This window comes from Chroicocephalus ridibundus, chromosome 2 (assembly GCF_963924245.1).
Source record: "Chroicocephalus ridibundus chromosome 2, bChrRid1.1, whole genome shotgun sequence".
Classification (NCBI taxonomy): Eukaryota; Metazoa; Chordata; class Aves; order Charadriiformes; family Laridae; genus Chroicocephalus; species Chroicocephalus ridibundus.
The window spans coordinates 55,309,557-55,327,916 of NC_086285.1; the positions used below are offsets into that span (position 1 = coordinate 55,309,557).

Here is an 18,360-nt window from a genome sequence, read left to right on the forward strand (position 1 = left end):
AAAAGCAAACAAATAAGAAAAACTTCCCCAAACCCCAAACAAATACAACAAAAAAAAATACAGTTTTGGTTGGTTTGGCTTTTTTTTTTTTTTAAACAGAGTTCAGACATTTCTGCACCTAGTCTGTCTATCCTCCTTTTCCTATTTCCTGTGTTCAGGTGTTTTCTAACCTGTACAAATCCAGACGGTTTTCTGCTGTTTAAACCAGGTCAAACTGAAGTAGCAAAATATGCTAGAAACCACCTCGGATATGAATTTTTTTTTCCAAGAGAAGCAAAACACTAAGATATATCAAACAAAGTATGAGGAATTTGGCTAAAAGCAGCGTAACTTAATTTTTAATCAAGATGTACCCTGATAGGTATACGCGAGCTGTAAAATCTAAGGTGTATATACAACTAAAATATCAATCATAATAATCCATGTATCTGCTACATAATTACACCAACAGCTTCTACCCTGTGCAGATACGCAGATAAGCATACATAAACGAAGAGGAAGAATAATTCAGTGTAAAAGGGCTTCAGAAAGGCTCGATGTAGAAAAAGCCTAAGGCAGTACAAAAATGCCGCATAAGAAAGAAATCCGGACGGTTAAGGAAGCCAGAGAAATAAGCAGTCACCCAGATTCAGACAGAGCGAAATGAGCAATAACCAGCCATACAAGAAGTCTGTTTGGACTTGGCAACTGCGCTTCACCTGGCTTGAACAAAATGTGCAGTCTGCTTCACAGCACTATCCTGTTGCAGTGGATTTGTTCCTACTGGATTAAGAACTCTTTCTGGGTTTTAAACTAAAGCACACCTACGTTTTATTCTTGGCCTCATTACCTGCTCTTTTTCATTTCCTAACTGTAAAGTTAATAATAAGGGTAACCCAAATAAAAATTTATCTTCTGCTTTGCAATTTACAAAGCATCTACTGTGCTAGTACTGGACTGACAACAGATGAAAATGAATACTTTACCAGGAATTACAAACTAACTATAAACTCTTCTTTCAAAAATCATATATTCTGATGCCCATAGGAAACTATGGAAGGTTTATAAGAATTCTTATTGATAAGAATAATTTAATAATATTTAAGATCTAATTTAAAACACGAGATTAAGTAGATTTATTAAATCTTACAAGGTGTTTATGAATATAAAAAACATGGATGCTGGTCTTTTCTATCAAGATCCTTAAAGAGCTGCCATTTAAGGATCTATGAAGATCCCTTAAAAAATGGCCATTTCAAAACTAAAACTAATGCCGCCACTTCAAAAATTTTCCTGTTAATTGTGCTGACATCTCTGTATTCAGTCTGTGTGAACAAAAGCAGAACCTTTATTCGGGATTAGACTTCCCATTGACATAAAGCATAAAAGGGATACACTGGTAATCTTTCATACAGAAACTGGACCACCACAGGTATCTAGCTGCTGCAATTCTACATCACTCTGCTCTAGGGCAAAGGGTCATATTCTGATGTCCACACAGTGAAAGCTAAGCATGAATGGAAGTTGCTATTTAAAGTAGGGATTCAAGAGGCTTTGAAGAGCTTAAAAGCCTTAGAATTTCATAAGCCTTAAGAGATATTTCAGCAAAACTAGAATCACAGAGCTCAGGCTGGCGGTTTGGAAGTCTTGAAACCAGCAGAGTTACATAGGGATTCTAGAGAGCAACAGAAGTGTTTCCTCCATGAACCCACAGAACATACACAACTTTATCCGCTACACTTACAATCTCTAATAAAAAGGTTGCTTTTTGTTATTAAGATGTATAAACCAGAGCTCAGTTTTAACTGGAGTACGTTAGGGTGTTCTAGTGACATCTGTGCTTCCTTACTTCCCTATTTCTGAAATGCGAACTAATTAATCTTATTTATTTCTCAAAGGTATAAACAGATTTGTAAACCTAAAGAATGAAAGCTTAAGTGTCTGCATTTAAAAACATTTTACTGTTCTCCCTCCTTCTCAGGTATTCCAAAATGGAGTAAATTATAGAGGAAGGAAGAAGATCTTAGTAGACGTTTTCTTCCCTCGTTTTCCTTTAAAAAAAACCTCTCTGTCCAAGAATATCTGAACTGTTTCTTCATGCAACAAAACCCACGCATCTTAGTAAAGATTTTATACTAACTTCATCTATGCCACAATTACAGTCACTTCTCTAGGATGCTCACTGTATTGGAACAGACATCACCTGCACACACACAGTTAAAATACTGGCCTGTTTTAGCAGAATTAATACACATTTGTGTGTGTTGATGAAACTTTCCCTCTCCTGCACCTTCAGATTACCTCGGTTTCCCAAATGTATAAAATAGTTTTTAAACATATATTTCTATATAATCAGCCCTCCTCTTCCCTATAAACTTTTATATCATTGTTTTCTCCCTCTGATTCTTACTGTGAGAGTACAGCTCTAGAGCTTTCAAAAACTTCAGAAAACAAGATCGGTTTTACAGGTAGTGTATTATTAATACACATTGGTATCACATTAATGATAGCTCTTACATTATAATTATTTACCATGTATGCAGTCTTCTATATAAATACGCAAGTCAGCAATTCCTGCCACTAAAGTATGTACTAAAAGATAATAGAAAGGAAATATTTGAGCACTCACAGAAATATGTCTTTTGAAATGCAAATGTACTAGGGATATTCTGCAGTGTAGTGAAAAACAGCCCGCAACTGTTAACTGCTGGAAGTGTAGAAAAGCTTAATTAAATTTGCAGTGAAACTTTTAAGTAGTGATCACTGGACCTGTAATATGGTCAAAATACCTAGAACTGAAAAAAAAAAAAAAAACAAAACCAAAAAACACTGTAGTAACTGATTCAAATATACAGATTTCAGCACAGTCTGAATATTTTCTTTGCTCCCAATCAAAAATTTCAATCCTGAGAACATCATGACTGAGCTAGTAATGAATCTGTGCTCTAAGAGCACGTTTTAAACAAGTATAACCCTTTACGAAAAATTAAGACTTTCCACAGATCACGTTTTTAATCACCGTTTCAGTCCAATCTTGCTTAGCTTGAGAGATAATTCCAACACAACATGGTGTGTTGTGCTATGTCCATCTGCTTATCAAATTTCTATCCTGCTACAGCTTTATTTACTTGTCATTTTCAGCTTCTGCATGAGCAACAAAAAAGCACTTGCTAAACTGGAAAAGCAAAGTAATCACGAAGTACTAGGACAAGCTGGGACTCTAAAAACCACTGTGTTTTGGATCACTATGGACTTCAAGAATGCCATGCCTCTGAAGCATGTGAAAGATGCCATCCCTGTTCTGTGACAATAATAAGAAGAACACAGCTTTGTATGTGCAGGTGTTAAAAAGTAGAAGGCTGCTTTCCTCCCTATGCCTCCCTCCTTTTCTCCACTCTTTTCTTTCTTCTCACTGACCTCCACTTGTATACTGTGAAAACACCATTTCCAAGCAAAGAAAAATATAATAATAGCTGCCAGGGTACCAACGAAAAGTAGCTGAATTTCAGTGTCTATGTGAGATAATTATTTCCTGCTACCATTAGTAGTAAATGACATTGTGAAGCTTTCACTGTACACAGCAAAAAGCATGTAACTTTTAGTGAAAAACAATCTCAGTGTTTATCATATCCATTTATCTTGAAATACACACAGACATACATAAAAATGAAGACTTCCAATGGCATTAATGAATTCTAAGCAACAAACACACAAACTTGTGCAACAGTTATTTAGAAGTTGTGTAGAGTATGGTTACCTGTATAACAGAAAAACGTGTTAAATTTTTTTTTACGTTACAATAAATTCACGTCATACAGCACACCAGCCAGGAGCTACCAAGGTACTACCTCCGTGAAATTTAGTGCAGGGTTAGCAACAGGGTCGTTAAGATAGATGCCTTTGTGAGAACAAGCCACAAGCAACACTAGGTTTGCCTTCTAGTACAGTACTCTCCTCCCCCTGCTAAAGGCATCACTAAGAGGGGTGGGAGGACTCACCACACCGTCACTCTGTGGCTTAGGTTGTTTGGTGGGATCCAAAGCAAAGATAGTATACTCAGAGAGAAAAGCAGGTTCTGCTATCATCCCGGCTAGCAGCTGTCGTTCAATGCAAAAAGTAGGAAAATGAAAATAAATCAAGTAATAAGGTCAAGAACTTTGCACGATTTTACTCATTTTTTCCACACTCTTAAAAACATTGTAATTATGAGACAACAAATATTGATAGAGGCAGGATGTAACCAGAAAATATGCATTAGATCAATTCAGAACAGCCAAAATATAGTTTTGATCATTTAGAAGTAAAGAAACACACAAATAAAAAAAAAAAATCCTAGTTTAGCCAAGGACAAAGACAATGTTTTTGTGTTTTTTTTTTTTTAAACTTCTGTGGATGACTTATCTTCAAATACCACTGAGCCTTCTCTGCTCTCAGTTATGTGTGAAAAACTTGTTATTCTAAAAATTCTATCAGTATTTCAGTTACAAACAACATAAATTGCATGCTTTTGACTATTTATCTTCTAGTGCTCTTATACACTAGAATTCTAATTATATTAAAAAAAATCCTTACAAAATTTTTCTATCTACTAGCAGACTATTTTGTAAAAACACCGCAAGTTGAATTAGCCATTTTATCAAGTCAGAGTTAAGGAAGAGATTTAAATTCCTAGAGCAGAAAAACATGAAGAGAAAGAGACTGGAATTTGAATTCAAAACGGATATGGATATGTACATGTAATGTAATGCAATCGAATGCTGTTACGATGCTGTAACAGATTTTAAAAAAAAAAAAAAAAAAAAAACAAAAAACCCCACAAAAACAAAACCACAACACACACCAAAACCAACCACTACAAAACTGTGAGCTGTCTTCACAGCCAGGGTATCTGCAGAGAACTAATTCTAAAATTTATGCCCAACTTTTACTTCTCAAACTGGTAAGCAGAGTGACAATTAATTCTGACTTCTATTATTCAACTGCCCTTGTCACGGCATTCCCAAAGCTGGCATGCGACAAGTGCTCCAATAGTTCACTTGATTTGTGAAGAACTAGCTAGGGTCTGAGAAACTCGGGTGAAACTGCTCACTTTTAAGGCACTACAAAAACGAGCTAACAGAAGAGACGGTTCCATTTCTCCTGCTCCCAATCTTATTTCCCATGGCCTGGACACACTTGCCCAAGTGCATCCACTGTGGTTGCAGCCACATTCTGAGTTTGGTCAGGTCATCAGGCTCTCTCCCTCAGCCTGTTAGAAGTATAATTCCTAAGAGTAAGCTGTGTTAAAGCTCCTGCTATATATTTATTCAGGTATGTAAAACCCAGGTAAGTTTCTTTCCTCATCTGAGCTTTTAGGCAAAACAAAAAGAAGGAAGCTGAGAAGCGTTAATGATTCCAGAAAATTTTCGTTAAGTGGTGACGGCTGGAGAGGCACATAGCCTTGGCCATGCTATGCATTTTGTATTTCTTGAAAGGGTATATGCCAGAAAAAGAAATGGCAAATACTATGTAGACACAAGTGTACAAACATACAACAAGCAAACCTGATGGCCACGTGATTTAGAAGCATGCAAATTCTCAACCACAAATAAAATGATGAAATCTTTAAGATAAAAATTACTTTGTATGTTTAGAGAAGACACAGTTTGCAAAGCACTCATAAATGGATTATGGCAAATATTATTAACCAAAAGATTACAAACATTTTCAACATGTAACATGTATTATCTTCAGCTTAGTTAAGTCACTTTTAAAAACATGACCATTAAGAACTCCAGTAATCACAGATGGTTCAAATTATTTCTTCATAGTAACAGTATGCTAATGTTTGCTTCTCAAAATACTAAATTGTGACATTTCACCATAGCGTTATTTTGCTTAATCCTAAATCCATCAAAAAGTACACCAAGCAACTTGCATTAAAAACAATTCCTATTGAATCTCTAACAAGTTAGTACACTTCACCCAAATTAAAAAAAAAAGAAAAAAAAAGACTGTCAGTACGTTCAACATCCATGAACTGATATATTTTCAGTCATCCCCTGACCATTGTCAAGTTCTAACAGAAGGCTTAGACAAGTCTTTCGCAAAACATTAATTACAAACCCCAAAACATATGGGTAAGATGGCAAAGAGCTTTAAACCATGGAAAGAGTTAATTTTAAAAATCCACTCAAAACTACCTGGTAGACAAGCAATAGGGAGTGTATGTAACTGCTTTTTAGCAAGATCAGAAAATCAAGCTATCCAGAGCCTAAAATATGCCAATCCACGTTACTAACTGTTACGGTGTTGAGAAAAAGAAAAAAAGCCTATGAATAAAAACCGATGCAGTGTTGCTTGAGTTTGCAGATGTACAACTCCAGGGTCTCTATCATAACTAATGCTTACACAAGCAAAAGAATACAATTAACAACACTGTTGAGTTTCACAGATGTGAGTCAGAACCCTGATGCAAGAACATCACTAAATCATCTCAGCTTCACCCTACAGTTGCTTGAGTAAAGGCGTGCACAAAAGGGAAGGAGCTAACCCTACAAATAAAGTAGGGCAGAAGACAACAATACTGAGGCAGAACAGTAATCACTGTATCAAAAAGAAATAGCAAAATATTTTCTTCCCAGTAGCCAAGACAAGAGTTTAACACGTCAAATAGCCACCAAAGACAGAATATACTCAGACGTGGTCCAAGAGTGATATTTCCATAGCACATTTAGAACTGGCTGCATCTTCTCCTTAGTGAATTCATCCTCCATTCTTGGATGTTGGGTGCCCAACAGTGAAAAATATTTAAATACTTGCTTACAGTGTTTTTGTTACTCCAGCAGCTCATTACCTGCTACGTTTTTACAGCTAAATTATAGGCAGAGTTGTCTAATGAGTCCTATAATTACACTACCTAATGCTTTCCAACATATACATGTGTTTTTACCTGCACTTTTTAATTTTTTTAATCAGCTATTCAGTAGGGCTTTAAAACTAGCTGTCTCATTAACTTGGGGAGGGGAGGTGGTATTAAAAGTCACTAAAAATGATTCACCTATGTCTGGAAAAAAGTCAAGAAACAACCTGCTGGTCTGCCAAAATTAAACGGATATCAGTATTTCCACAATGGCTTATTGCACTTCGGGATCTGGCCTAAAATCCACTCTGAATTATCTTAGCTTCAGAAACATCAAATATATCAGGTGCTATACTGTCTAATGTACTACTAGTGCCACATTAGCGCTATATCATTAATGCAATCAATAAAACTAGACAAGCAGGGAATCCAACTGGGCTGAAGCATACAGGAAACAGACAGAATGTGCAACGATGTAAATAATCCTTTAACTAACCTTTTCTAATCCTCTGAATGCCATCAAGTCACACTTGAGGCTTGCTATAGAAATCCTACTAAGATCTTCCAACATTCTGTTTCAAACATAGTCCAGGGTAAATGAACTCCCTACCCCATACTGACCTTAATCTCAGGCACCAAATTAAGGTTATGATATTGCTGATCTTTTGTCACATTATTTAACTCCTTTTCTTTGCAAGTAAAATCATACTAACAAACAAACATTTCTCTCTTGGAGAGAAAGTTACAAATGAGGTAAAATAGGTGATGAAGCCAGACACCAGATGACGTTATGTTTCCTTCAGTACTAACAAAGAACAATCCATAAAGTTATTTTTTAAATAACCTTTGCATTTCCAAAATCCTGAACAGTTTTTGTAGCCCTCAACTTTGGCCTAAATTAAGCAGCCTTACTTGCTCTTTATGGACTTCCTGAACTCCAGAACCAACTGCGTTCATATTATTCTTGCTATTCCTTGTCCCTCTGAAGGATTACCACGCTCAAATCTTCCTTTGCTAAGATTCTGATGAAGGGGGCGCAAAGGCCAAAGTACACGTGATCCCTAGATCAAAGGGCTTCCTTGACATGCTGTGAAACAAAAACCAGAATTTCACAGGGATTAGAGTTTGACCCATCACATTGCTCTGGAGATGGCATAGTTGAATCAACGCGTCTCACATACATGTAATACATGTCTGATTGCCAAAGACAGTCACTTATTCCCTTTCAGGAAAAAAAAAAAAAAAAGACGACAAACAATGGTTCCAAATTTCAGATTAACCTGTTATCAAGCAAATTTGAAAATTCATACATTTTGTTAGCGAAGTGTATCACGGTATACGTGCGTTCGTAGTTAAGTCAATGCTTAAAAGCTTCTATAATTGTACACGGACAGTTTTGCTATGTTGTACACAAGCACAGTAAGACAGAAAGAAAGGGATCAGACTACAAATTTGTCTAAGGGACAAGCCAGTATTTGCTCTTCTCATTCAAGGAGCTGGTGGATGTCAGCTATCAGGTAAAAAGTTAAAAGTTTCAACTGACAAGTAACTCATTCTCTACAGTAAAATAAATAAATTTGGTTATTTGCCCAAGTTGGGGAATACCAGAAAAGAGTTGTGAATAATTCAGTAATGTGCTGATTTACACCAATATTTATTTACAGGAGGCCTGTGCAATTTGCAACATAACCTTTTATGCCTCATCCCTACTGTGGTCAGGGAATAGGAAAAACTGAAGATGTGAAAGTTCAGGGTTTCTCTCTGCAATTAAAAAAGCCCCAGAATCTAAGAGGGCAGGACCGCATTTTCAGAAAGAGGTAGTAAAGAAATCAAACACAAATAACACACAAGTATATGAATACAGGAAACATTCGGCATTAACAAAGGTACTGAAGGAATATTATTTCAGCTTTACCCGTCCTGCTTTATTAATAGCCCACACTAGAAAAACATTTCAATTAATTTAAAAACATAGCCATTACATCGATCTAAAGTGAGACTGAAAAGTACCTTGGCTAGTTTATCTTTAGCTCTAGGAAGAGCTATAAATATTGTGCTCTGCTGTCACTTCCCTAACACTCATGAGGATGAGAGTGATATTTGGGTCTGCATGACTGGTGGGTCATCCACAGCAGGCTATCAGCTGCTTGCTCTCAGTTGATGGCTCTGAACCAGCTTTGTTATCTTCTGCCAGTAGGCCTGACGTGTAAATAAGTATGTTATAGATCAGAAAGAAAATTTGGAACATCTAGGAACTATACAGAATATGACCGATATATTTCACCTCAAATTCTGTTCAAGAGTCAACAAAGTAACAGTTTGAAAACCAAACACTATTCTTCCCTAGAAAAGACTGGAAGCACTAGGTAAGCACGTTTTAATCATCCAGGGCTGTTTCAAATGGTACCAAGACCAACTCAGAAAGCACCCGATATGCAAATTGTCTGAAGAACTTCTATGGAAGTACCAATATGTGCTTTTACCTCACACTGTAGTCATATTTTATAGGCTATTTGCAAGAACAGAATACAGAACTAGACAGACTTCTGCTTTTTCGTTATAGACACACACAAAAAATATAAGCTTCTCTGTAACACTGCCTCTGGAGATCCACAGCTCCACTAAACAGAAGCTGAAGAAAGCCCGCGTGAAAAAGAAACTTACCTAGTATTCCATGAATAGAGTATACAAGTTGGTTTTTTTTTAAAATTAGAATGTTTTGGAATTTTGAAAAATAATAAAAAAAATCCTATCATTGCAGAATATAAAGCAAGAATGTTTGCCTATATGTTTTATTATAATTCTTTGATCAGACTAATGCTGTCATTTACAACTGTAATTCACTCTGCAGTTGTTTTTATTCTAAAAATATTCTGAGTTTAAATCAAAGCTTTCATGAGCAATACTTGCAACTTTAATATTACAGCACTAAAAATCAAAAAAGCCATGACCTATTGAAGACATACTAAGACATAATAGCCCAGAGGTAGGACAGAGACATACAAAAGAACTATGAAACACTGTAATTTTGCTTAGCTGTCAGTACCAAAAGGCTCAGCAATTATTCATGTACTGCAAGAACATTTTATCATATGATACTTTTCAAAATCAAGTATTTTCAGTGTATTAAATGATGTCCAGCTTTAGCTCATTGTCATTCCATTGCCACCTGTACATAAAACACCTGCCTGATCAAATGAGAACACTGCACAAAATGCCCCCCAAAAGGCATAATGCACCCCTATAATCAGGGCATATATTTTCAGAGACAGCATGTAATATTTGCATCTTTTTTAAGCATAGGAATACTGCCGCTGAGCTAAATTTTATGAAAATCTAATCCAACAAATAAATTTCAAAAACTATTTGCTTTTAATCATTCTGTTAACATTTATGAGAAATATTCAGAGAAAGGAGATTTCATGTCTTGATCATTTAAATTTATCTTTTATTTTAGTAAAATTTAGTAAATTACCATTTGTTGTAAAATCAGTCCTTACAAAAAAAAGAAGAGATTTTCATTCCCTTAGCAGCTTCACTACTTTCTGAATTTCTAATTACAGGATATGTTTCACAAGTAAAATTGTCATAGCAGCTCCCTAAGCCCAAGGATAACTGTAAATCTGAGGTCACTTCAGTACTCTGTTTCCATTCTTAATCTTATTTCTCCTTCTGCCTCTCTGATCATTCCAGTGTAACCACTGTATTTAGAGCATAATGTTCTTCCAACATAACTTGGCATGTCGTGAGGGGAATCCTTTGCTTCTCCTGTTTGTCTGGAAAAGCAGCCTGAAAAAACAGTCTGCTGAGGGGCAAAATATATCTAGTGAAGCAGTACAAGACAAAATGTAGCTCTCCATAGAAACGATGAACACAACAGAAAGTATTGATACATACAGGTGACGTATCAGTAGCACCCAACAACACTTGGAAACATATTTATTTTTTAAATATGTTATCCAAATAGTGAAGAAAGATAGTATTTTTTACTAAACCAATTGATAACACTGAAAAAGAAGATAAGCCTTCAGGCTCACAAACCTTTTTCAGACCTGGAATAAAAGCAGACATCCTCATGGATGTATACAAGTTAAGGAAAAGTATTCTGCCTTTCACTCAATGTGTGAGTTGTACTATCTGAGCAAAAAAGCGGTTGGTACTTGTATACTAAAAGGAATGACGAGTGTTACAACTTAATCTTTCCTTTTATTTCCCACTGAAAAGAGATAGGAAGATTTCTTTCTTTTGTGTAGGCAGCCACGATAATGACAGACAAAAAAAGACTGAATCAGTCACACCAAGAAACACCTGTGTCTCAGGGCTTCGCTATTTCACATTCCACTAAGCTTTTGCTGCTTAAAAAGTCTGAAAACCTTGGCCAAATCAGTCCTTTAACCTCTAACATATTCTACAATGGATATACAAAATAAAATAAAAATTAAAAAAACGGGGAATCTTTAAGTTTGCACTGGTCACTGACGACACCAACTCTCAGCACCAACTCATTCCTTCGAGGCCACAGTGGTAGTTCTCATGTAGCAATACGCCACTTCTATACTCTGCATTAAGAACAGAAATGATATTTTATGATCGATAATTTAGACTCAGTTTGGTTTGGTTTTTTGTGTGTTTGTTTTTTTGGGGTGGTGGTGGTGAAATTTGATAATTATTACTGGTATGGTTAGAAACATTCACAAGGGCTTAGTTTAAGCCTTTAGGTTCATCCACCTCAAGTTCCCTATGCAGTTAACCGGATTCCCCCAACTTTTCAAGCAAGAGAGGCATAAAAACCAGGGTGGTTAGTCTCCCTCAATGTAACTTCTGTCCCACTACCTCACTGAGCTCAGTTCAGGGCTAAGATTTTTAAGACCTGAAGAAGGACTTAAAAGGTTTCCTAATCTGGGGGTTAACCACTACAGCCTAAAGGTCTGTTTTACTAATACTAAACACTTCAGTATTTAACCTAAAAATTAGACTATTCATATCTACAAATGCACACAAAATAGTGATATTGAGGAATCAAAAAAAAAAGTTAATCAAGGACACAACGTTAGATTTTTTTATTTTTTTATTTTTTAAATTTAAAATTGAAAAATAGAGAAAAACAGTTCTCAACTGACCTCTTTGTCTGGTGTTAAAGTGCCTTCATCATTCTGATCTGTAAACGAAGATGTCCTGCTTCTGTTGCCAGTTGGTGGAGGGGATTTGGGAGGGACCTATACAGAGATCACATATATCAACAACTAATAATATTAAGTTCAGAACTAATTATTCCATATCATAATTTACTTCAGCAATTACTGACTATAACATCACAGCAAAGCCTGGTCTAGATCTTCCTTTTAAAGAAAACAACCAGCTTCAGGCACTGTGACAAGTTCTACCGTACTACAAAGTCTCCAGGGCAGAATATGTCGTGAATCAGCCACGAGAGCATGCAACAAAATTAGTTATTTTGAATATTTCCGATCATGGTCCTCTTAGACCAGATTTGAAAGTCAAGACTCCTAATACTTTAGCAACATAGTACAGTTACTTAAGGTTTAAAAGTTTTGCAAACTGACAAGGATCCAAGCATTTACATACAGAATATATTCTGATTCCTTTAAGAAAGTAACAAAAAAAACCCCAAACAACCTGAAGGAAAGAAAAAACACTTATAAAATTGAATCCAAAGACAGAAAAAGGGCAGAGGAAATTGACAGATTTTACCATGTCAATATGAACTTGTTGTTCCTGTCAGCACTGACAGGAAAATTCAAAGAAATTTCACAACTTCCTGCTAAGTAAGGCTAAAACAAGCCACGCCAACCCAACCCAACCATAGCTTGCCAGCCTCATACTTCAAATATAAAGTATCAGTACAAATCTAATGAACATTAAACTATCAACAAGCTTTTATGTACAAAGAAACTACTCAGCAAAATCTCTCAATAGGTATATTCTACAATAGAAACAGAATGAAAAAAAGTGTTGCCAAAAAGAAAAGTAAAAAGAACTACCACAAATCCTTTAACACTTTGCTGTCACATCATCATTGAGGTTGCATATATAAATTCTGCATTGCAAACGCCTGTCTCACAAGACAGAGTCGGATGTTCTAAAATATAATTGACAGAGTGTCAGACCACTGAAAAGATATTCCCGAAACAGACAGGTTTTCAGAGAATTACACTCATTTTATAGCCTATATCTATGGGTACATTTTGTAAAATTTGCATACTAGTGAGTTAACTCCAATAACATACAAAACACAAGGTTATTCCAAAATTAGTCACAGGTCTGGCCAAGTGGACCCAATGTTCCCACCTGAAAATACAACTCAGAAGTCAAACACCTCACCTAGTACCAAATAACCATTCCCCATGACAGCTCTACGTCCTGATGAAAAATTTCACACCAAAAGTATTCACGGGATTTGAAAATAATGACCTATTCATGCCAATAGTCTACTCGCCTCTCCTTTTTATTCCTACTCCCTAACCTAATGTCAGTGATTTAAAGAAGAACACATCTGGTCCTCACCATACAGAAAAAAAAAAGTTTCCAAATGTTCATCTTCGCTTTGCTGCTGTTAGAAATATGAACGTATGTCTTCACTTTGCCCTTAACGGATCTACAGTTTTCATTGCTAAATTCAGACTTCTTGTCAATTTACAGGCCACTTCAGTGGCAGGGAGCTCTGCAGCGCACGAATATTCGTTGATCTTAGGCAAGAACAGCAAGATTACATAACTGAAGTTGGCTAGAACTGGATGCCATGGCACCCATGAGGCAGAAAAAGAACTCTATCTCATAGTGCAGTTCTATGGCCCCCATCCCCCTTACCAGCTTAAGCTCTGACAGAAGAGATATCCCCTACATCAATAAACCCTGCGTGAAGAACTACAGGGTAGAAATAGGTTCACACAACATCAGGTGGAACATCATGAGTTTCTGCTCCAGTTTGGAAACACTGGAATAGGCTAATGTTCCTGGAGACATGAGTAGGTCACAGGGTGACTATAAGCCACGAATGTGATACAGGCAAACGTCTTCTTGTGTGTCAGACAAGAGATTTCCCTTGGAAAGGCAAGCATTGTGCAAAGCCCTGGTGAGAACCAACCTGTACCACCACAGACATTTCTCATTCCTTGGGTTCAAGAAAGACAAATCCCATCTGGGATGAAGGCAGACAAAGACTAAGCAGCTGATTAGGGGCACAGAGGGCCTACAGAAGATGACGACAACTGGAAGGAGCAAGACAAAGGCTGAGAGGGCTGCCATCACTTTCAAGGAAGGTATCAAGGATGAAAGCCAAAGGAGAAAAAGGCCTATTGCAGCACAAGGAAAAATATGGTCAAGAACACAGAACAATTCAATGCTTCTTTCCAAGATGACGACCTCACCATCAATAGTGTAGTAGCAAACGTCCCTTGCTGTATCGGTAAGGAATGGTGAGGAAATTATGCATGCTCTCTCTGTCTCTGCAAGATTCATGGAGAGGGAACCATACTCTTGTCTTTCACTTCTGGCATCACCACAACCAAGTGAACGTCTATGGTATAAATGCCCTTATTTACACAGCCTGAAGGTACATACCAATTTTGGCACCAACATACAAAATGACAAGAATAGTACCTCCCTTACTCTTTCAGTACTCAAAATAGTAAATCCTAAAGGAAAAGGAGACTTGCCAGGGTTTTAGATAAGATATGAACATCCTCCCACAAAGTGAGGTAGGCAAATAACTCTCAGAAAGGTTAAAGTCACAAATGAGCTCTGAAAGTTTTACCCCGTGGCTGAAGTGCGTTTTGTTTCCTGTATATTGGCCTGTATAAACATGGCCAATGGGTGTGTTTAACAGTGGAGCTGCACAGCTTGGCTTCAGTGGGACAAGGGGATGTGACAGCAATAGCAGAAATGGGCTACTTTTACAGTTTGGAAGAGGCATTGTTTGTCTGGCTGTGCTTTGGACGTAGACCCAAATGTTCTAGGTCTGAAAATGACCAACCTTTCCACCACAGCAGTGTAACCTCCACTCACTTGTTTTTCAAAGCCTGTGTTATTTCCATGGTGGCCTGTTGGCACAGTCCATGCTAACCTACAGCTCCGGTTACACTTTCTCTTTCCTCCAGGCTGCAGTTGCCAAAATCACGCCCCTTATGCCCCAGGTAAAGGGTTTGTGTCCAGCCAGATCAAGTCCCTGGTCCTCCTCACTGCGGGATCTCATGGACATTAGCTCTGGTGCAGAGAGGGGATGGCTAACAGGGGTGGCCTCTGCTGCAGGGTTCGTTTCTGCCGTGGCCTGAGAAAAGAGTAACAGCATGAGGTTTGTCCTTGGGAGCCCAGTGGCAGAGGATGCACCAGGGATGCCCAGCAGCTGTGCCCAGTGCATGGACACCAAGGGCAGGGACCCTGGGCACAGGGGTGGCCTCGGGGCCAGCAGCCCAAAGGCCTTCCTCCAAAGGATGCTGGGAACAGGGGCAGCAGGTGGGGCTGCACAAGAGGGTCTATGTCACACCCATGTCACACCCATGACCCACCCAGCAGTCACAATGTTCCGGGGCAGGATAAAAGGGGGCATCCTCCTGTGTCCCGTTGCCATAGCTGGCCTGGGGCCAGCCTGAAGACATCCTAGAGGAAGTTCTTGAGGAGCCGGTGGAATTACTTGGTGGGGGCTTAGGGAGGAAGACTGGATGAAGCTGGATGAGGCTGCTGGAGATTGTTCACTGCATGCCCGGCTCCCGGTGGAGCCACGTTCAAAGCCCATCTGATGGATGGAAATCCTGTTTTAGCCTTTGAGGAACCGACGCAAGGCCCTCAAGAGATGAGAAGAACCACCAATCCCTGGAGGTGCCTGGATACCTGGAGGCTATCGGGTTTTTTCAGCTTGACAGTAATGAAAAGAGCAAGGGAATGCCATCTGGAGGAGCACTGCAGAGCTTGCCATCCTCATCCCCTGCAGCACCAGGAGCAGCAACCGTAAGAAATGGGACGCAGAGATGTTGCCAAGAGGTCCCAGTGCTTTGGAGCACCCACTCCAGGCGTGGGAAGGATTCTTGCCTGCAGGGTCAATTGGGTCAGGGGCATGTGGCCACCCTTTGAATCTCATGAGATGGCTCCAGGTGGAGGGAGAACAGGGCTTGGGCATCTCCTGGGAGGCATGACCAGCCTGTGGGACGAGGAGGCAGGTCTTGCTCACATGCTCAGGGAATAGCCGATCGCCAGCGCTGGGGTCAGGAAGGAATTTTCCCCCGGGGCACATTGGCACTGCTCCCCGGGGGTTTTTTGCCTTCCTCTGCAGCATTGCGCACGACCACTTGTCAGGTCTCCTCTACTCCATTTTGGCTAGGTTACTGCCTGCTGCTCATGCACCACGAAGATGGCCTCTCGTGCCCTGCAGCTGGGGGGAGGAAGGCTTTTTTTTTTCCCCCCTATGGTGGGCTAGCAAACGTCCCCAGGGGTTTTTTGCCGCCTTCTGCGGCACTGAGCAGCGCCCCTTGCCAGGGCTCCTTTGGGCCCTTTTGGCCAGGAGCCTGCTGCTCCTGCTCCACGAAGGTGGCCCTCGTGCCCCGCATCCGGGGGGAGGAAGCTTTCTACACTCCCAGGGGGCCCCCAGGGTGCCCCCGGGAGCTGCTTCTTGTCCTCTGTAGCATTGAGCACAGTCCCTTGTCAGGGCTCCTTGGGGAAGAGGCGGAGAGCAGGGCCCTTTTGGCTCAGTTCTTGCCTACTGCTCTTACACCTCCAAGGCACCACTCGCACCCTGGCTCTCTCGGGCTCTCTTGCCCATTGCAAGCTTGGAGCAGGAGGGAGCTCTGCTCTTCCCTTGGCTCCATTTCCCCAGGGGTTCTTGCTCATGCAAAACAGCCTGCGCTTGGAAGAGCTCCAGGAGGCTTGATGCACCATCCAGAGCTGCCACTTCTCATCTCTCCCTGCGGGCAATACAAGTGCAGGGCAGGCACGGGAGTGCTCTTCAGGCATCACTGGCCAAGAAGCACAGAGACAGAGCAAGTTTTGGAAGACAGAAAGTACGCTTGTCATCGCTACATGTCATACTTTGGAAAATACCCGACTCTACCATACACCTCTTCTTTTGTGTGTGGTCAAGTGATCAAATGATCTTCATTTTCCACGTTCTCACTCTTCAGGAAAGAGGGGCTGCTTGGCCTGTATTCCTGCTGCTACTTTCTGTAGCTCTGTGACTTGCCTTTGCCAGACTGCAACATATGTTTTTTTTTAAGTGAAACTGAAGAACACATCAGCCTGCTCCTGGCCACATATGCACACTGCGTTAGTGCTTGTGAGCATCATCTCTGAAACAGATTCAGAAAAATACAAATAAAAACAATATCCTTTTTCCACTTGTATCTTTGTGTTATGTGTCTTTGAAAGTGTTTCTGGAGCTGAAACCCCTCTGGCATTTCAGGCAAATACCAGTCTCATCATTATCGACTCATGGTGAGCGCAGGGAATAGAGTAGCTCAGTTGGAAGGGACCTACAACAATCATCTAGTCCAACTGCCTGATCACTTCAGGGGTGACCGAAAGTTAAAGCGTGGTATTAAGGGCACTGTCCAAATGCCTTTTAAACACTGACAGGCTTGGGGCATTCACCACCTCTCCAGGAAGCCTGTTCCAATGTTTGACCACCCTCTTGGTAAAGAAATGTTTCCTCATGTCAAGTCCAAACCTCCCCTGAGGGATGCAGCTTTAAGCCATTCCCACGTGTCCTGGCACTGGGTACTAGGGAGAAGAGACCAGCACCTCTCTCTCCCCATCCCCTCCTCAGGAAGCTGCAGAGAGCACTGACATCACCCCTCAGCCTCCTTCCCTCCAATCTACACAAACCCTGAGTCCTCAGACACTCCTCAGAAGACATGCCTTCCATCACCTTTCCCAGCTTTAGTGCCCTCATTGTGACACACTCAAGTACCTTAACATCCTTTTTTAATGGAAAAAAGCATCACCTTTTTTTAGGTGGGGCCAAGAATTACACACAACACTCAAGGTGAGGCCACACCAACACTAAATACAGCAGGGTAGTCACCTCTTTGGACTGGATGGTTACGCTGTGTTTGATGCACCCCAGGATGGGGTTTGCCCTCTTGGCTGCCAGGGCACACTGCTGACTCCTGTTGAGCCTCCTGTCAACCAGCACCCCCAGACCCCTTTCTGCAGGGCTGCCCTCCAGCCTCTCCTCTTCCAATTTAGATTTGTGTCTGGCGTTACTCTGTCCCTGGTGCAGAATGTGCCATTTGTTCCTGTTGAATTTCATGCCATCAATGATTGCCCAATGCTGCACTCTACCTAGATCCCTCTGCAAGGCATTGTCCTTCGAGTCAACAGCACCTCCCGGTTCAGTATCATCAGCAAACTTATTCAACTCAACATGCATTCAACTCCTGCATCCAGATCATTGATAAATGGATTGAAGAGAACCAGCCCTAGAATGGAGCCCTGAGGAACACCACTGGTGACCAGTTCCCAGCCAGAGGTAGCCACATTCACTGCAACCCTTTGAGCCATCCCATTCAGGCAGTTCTTCACCCAGTGCACTG

The 18,360-nt window shown here is 40.0% G+C and overlaps 1 protein-coding gene across 4 annotated transcripts in view; it reads right to left on the reverse strand.

The window, feature by feature from the left end:
• Window positions 1–18,360, reverse strand: part of GOLGA4 (golgin A4) — a 71,702-nt gene that overhangs the window by 50,066 nt on the left and 3,276 nt on the right. For 3 of the 4 annotated variants that reach the window (XM_063325551.1, XM_063325550.1, XM_063325549.1), the window contains exons 2-3: window positions 11,941–12,036; window positions 3,978–4,076 (exon numbers count right to left, since the gene is read on the reverse strand). In XM_063325551.1, coding sequence (XP_063181621.1) covers window positions 3,978–4,076; window positions 11,941–12,036 — 195 coding nt within the window. The remainder of the gene's footprint in view (window positions 1–3,977; window positions 4,077–11,940; window positions 12,037–18,360) is intronic. The other variant, XM_063325552.1, reaches the window with a different exon arrangement.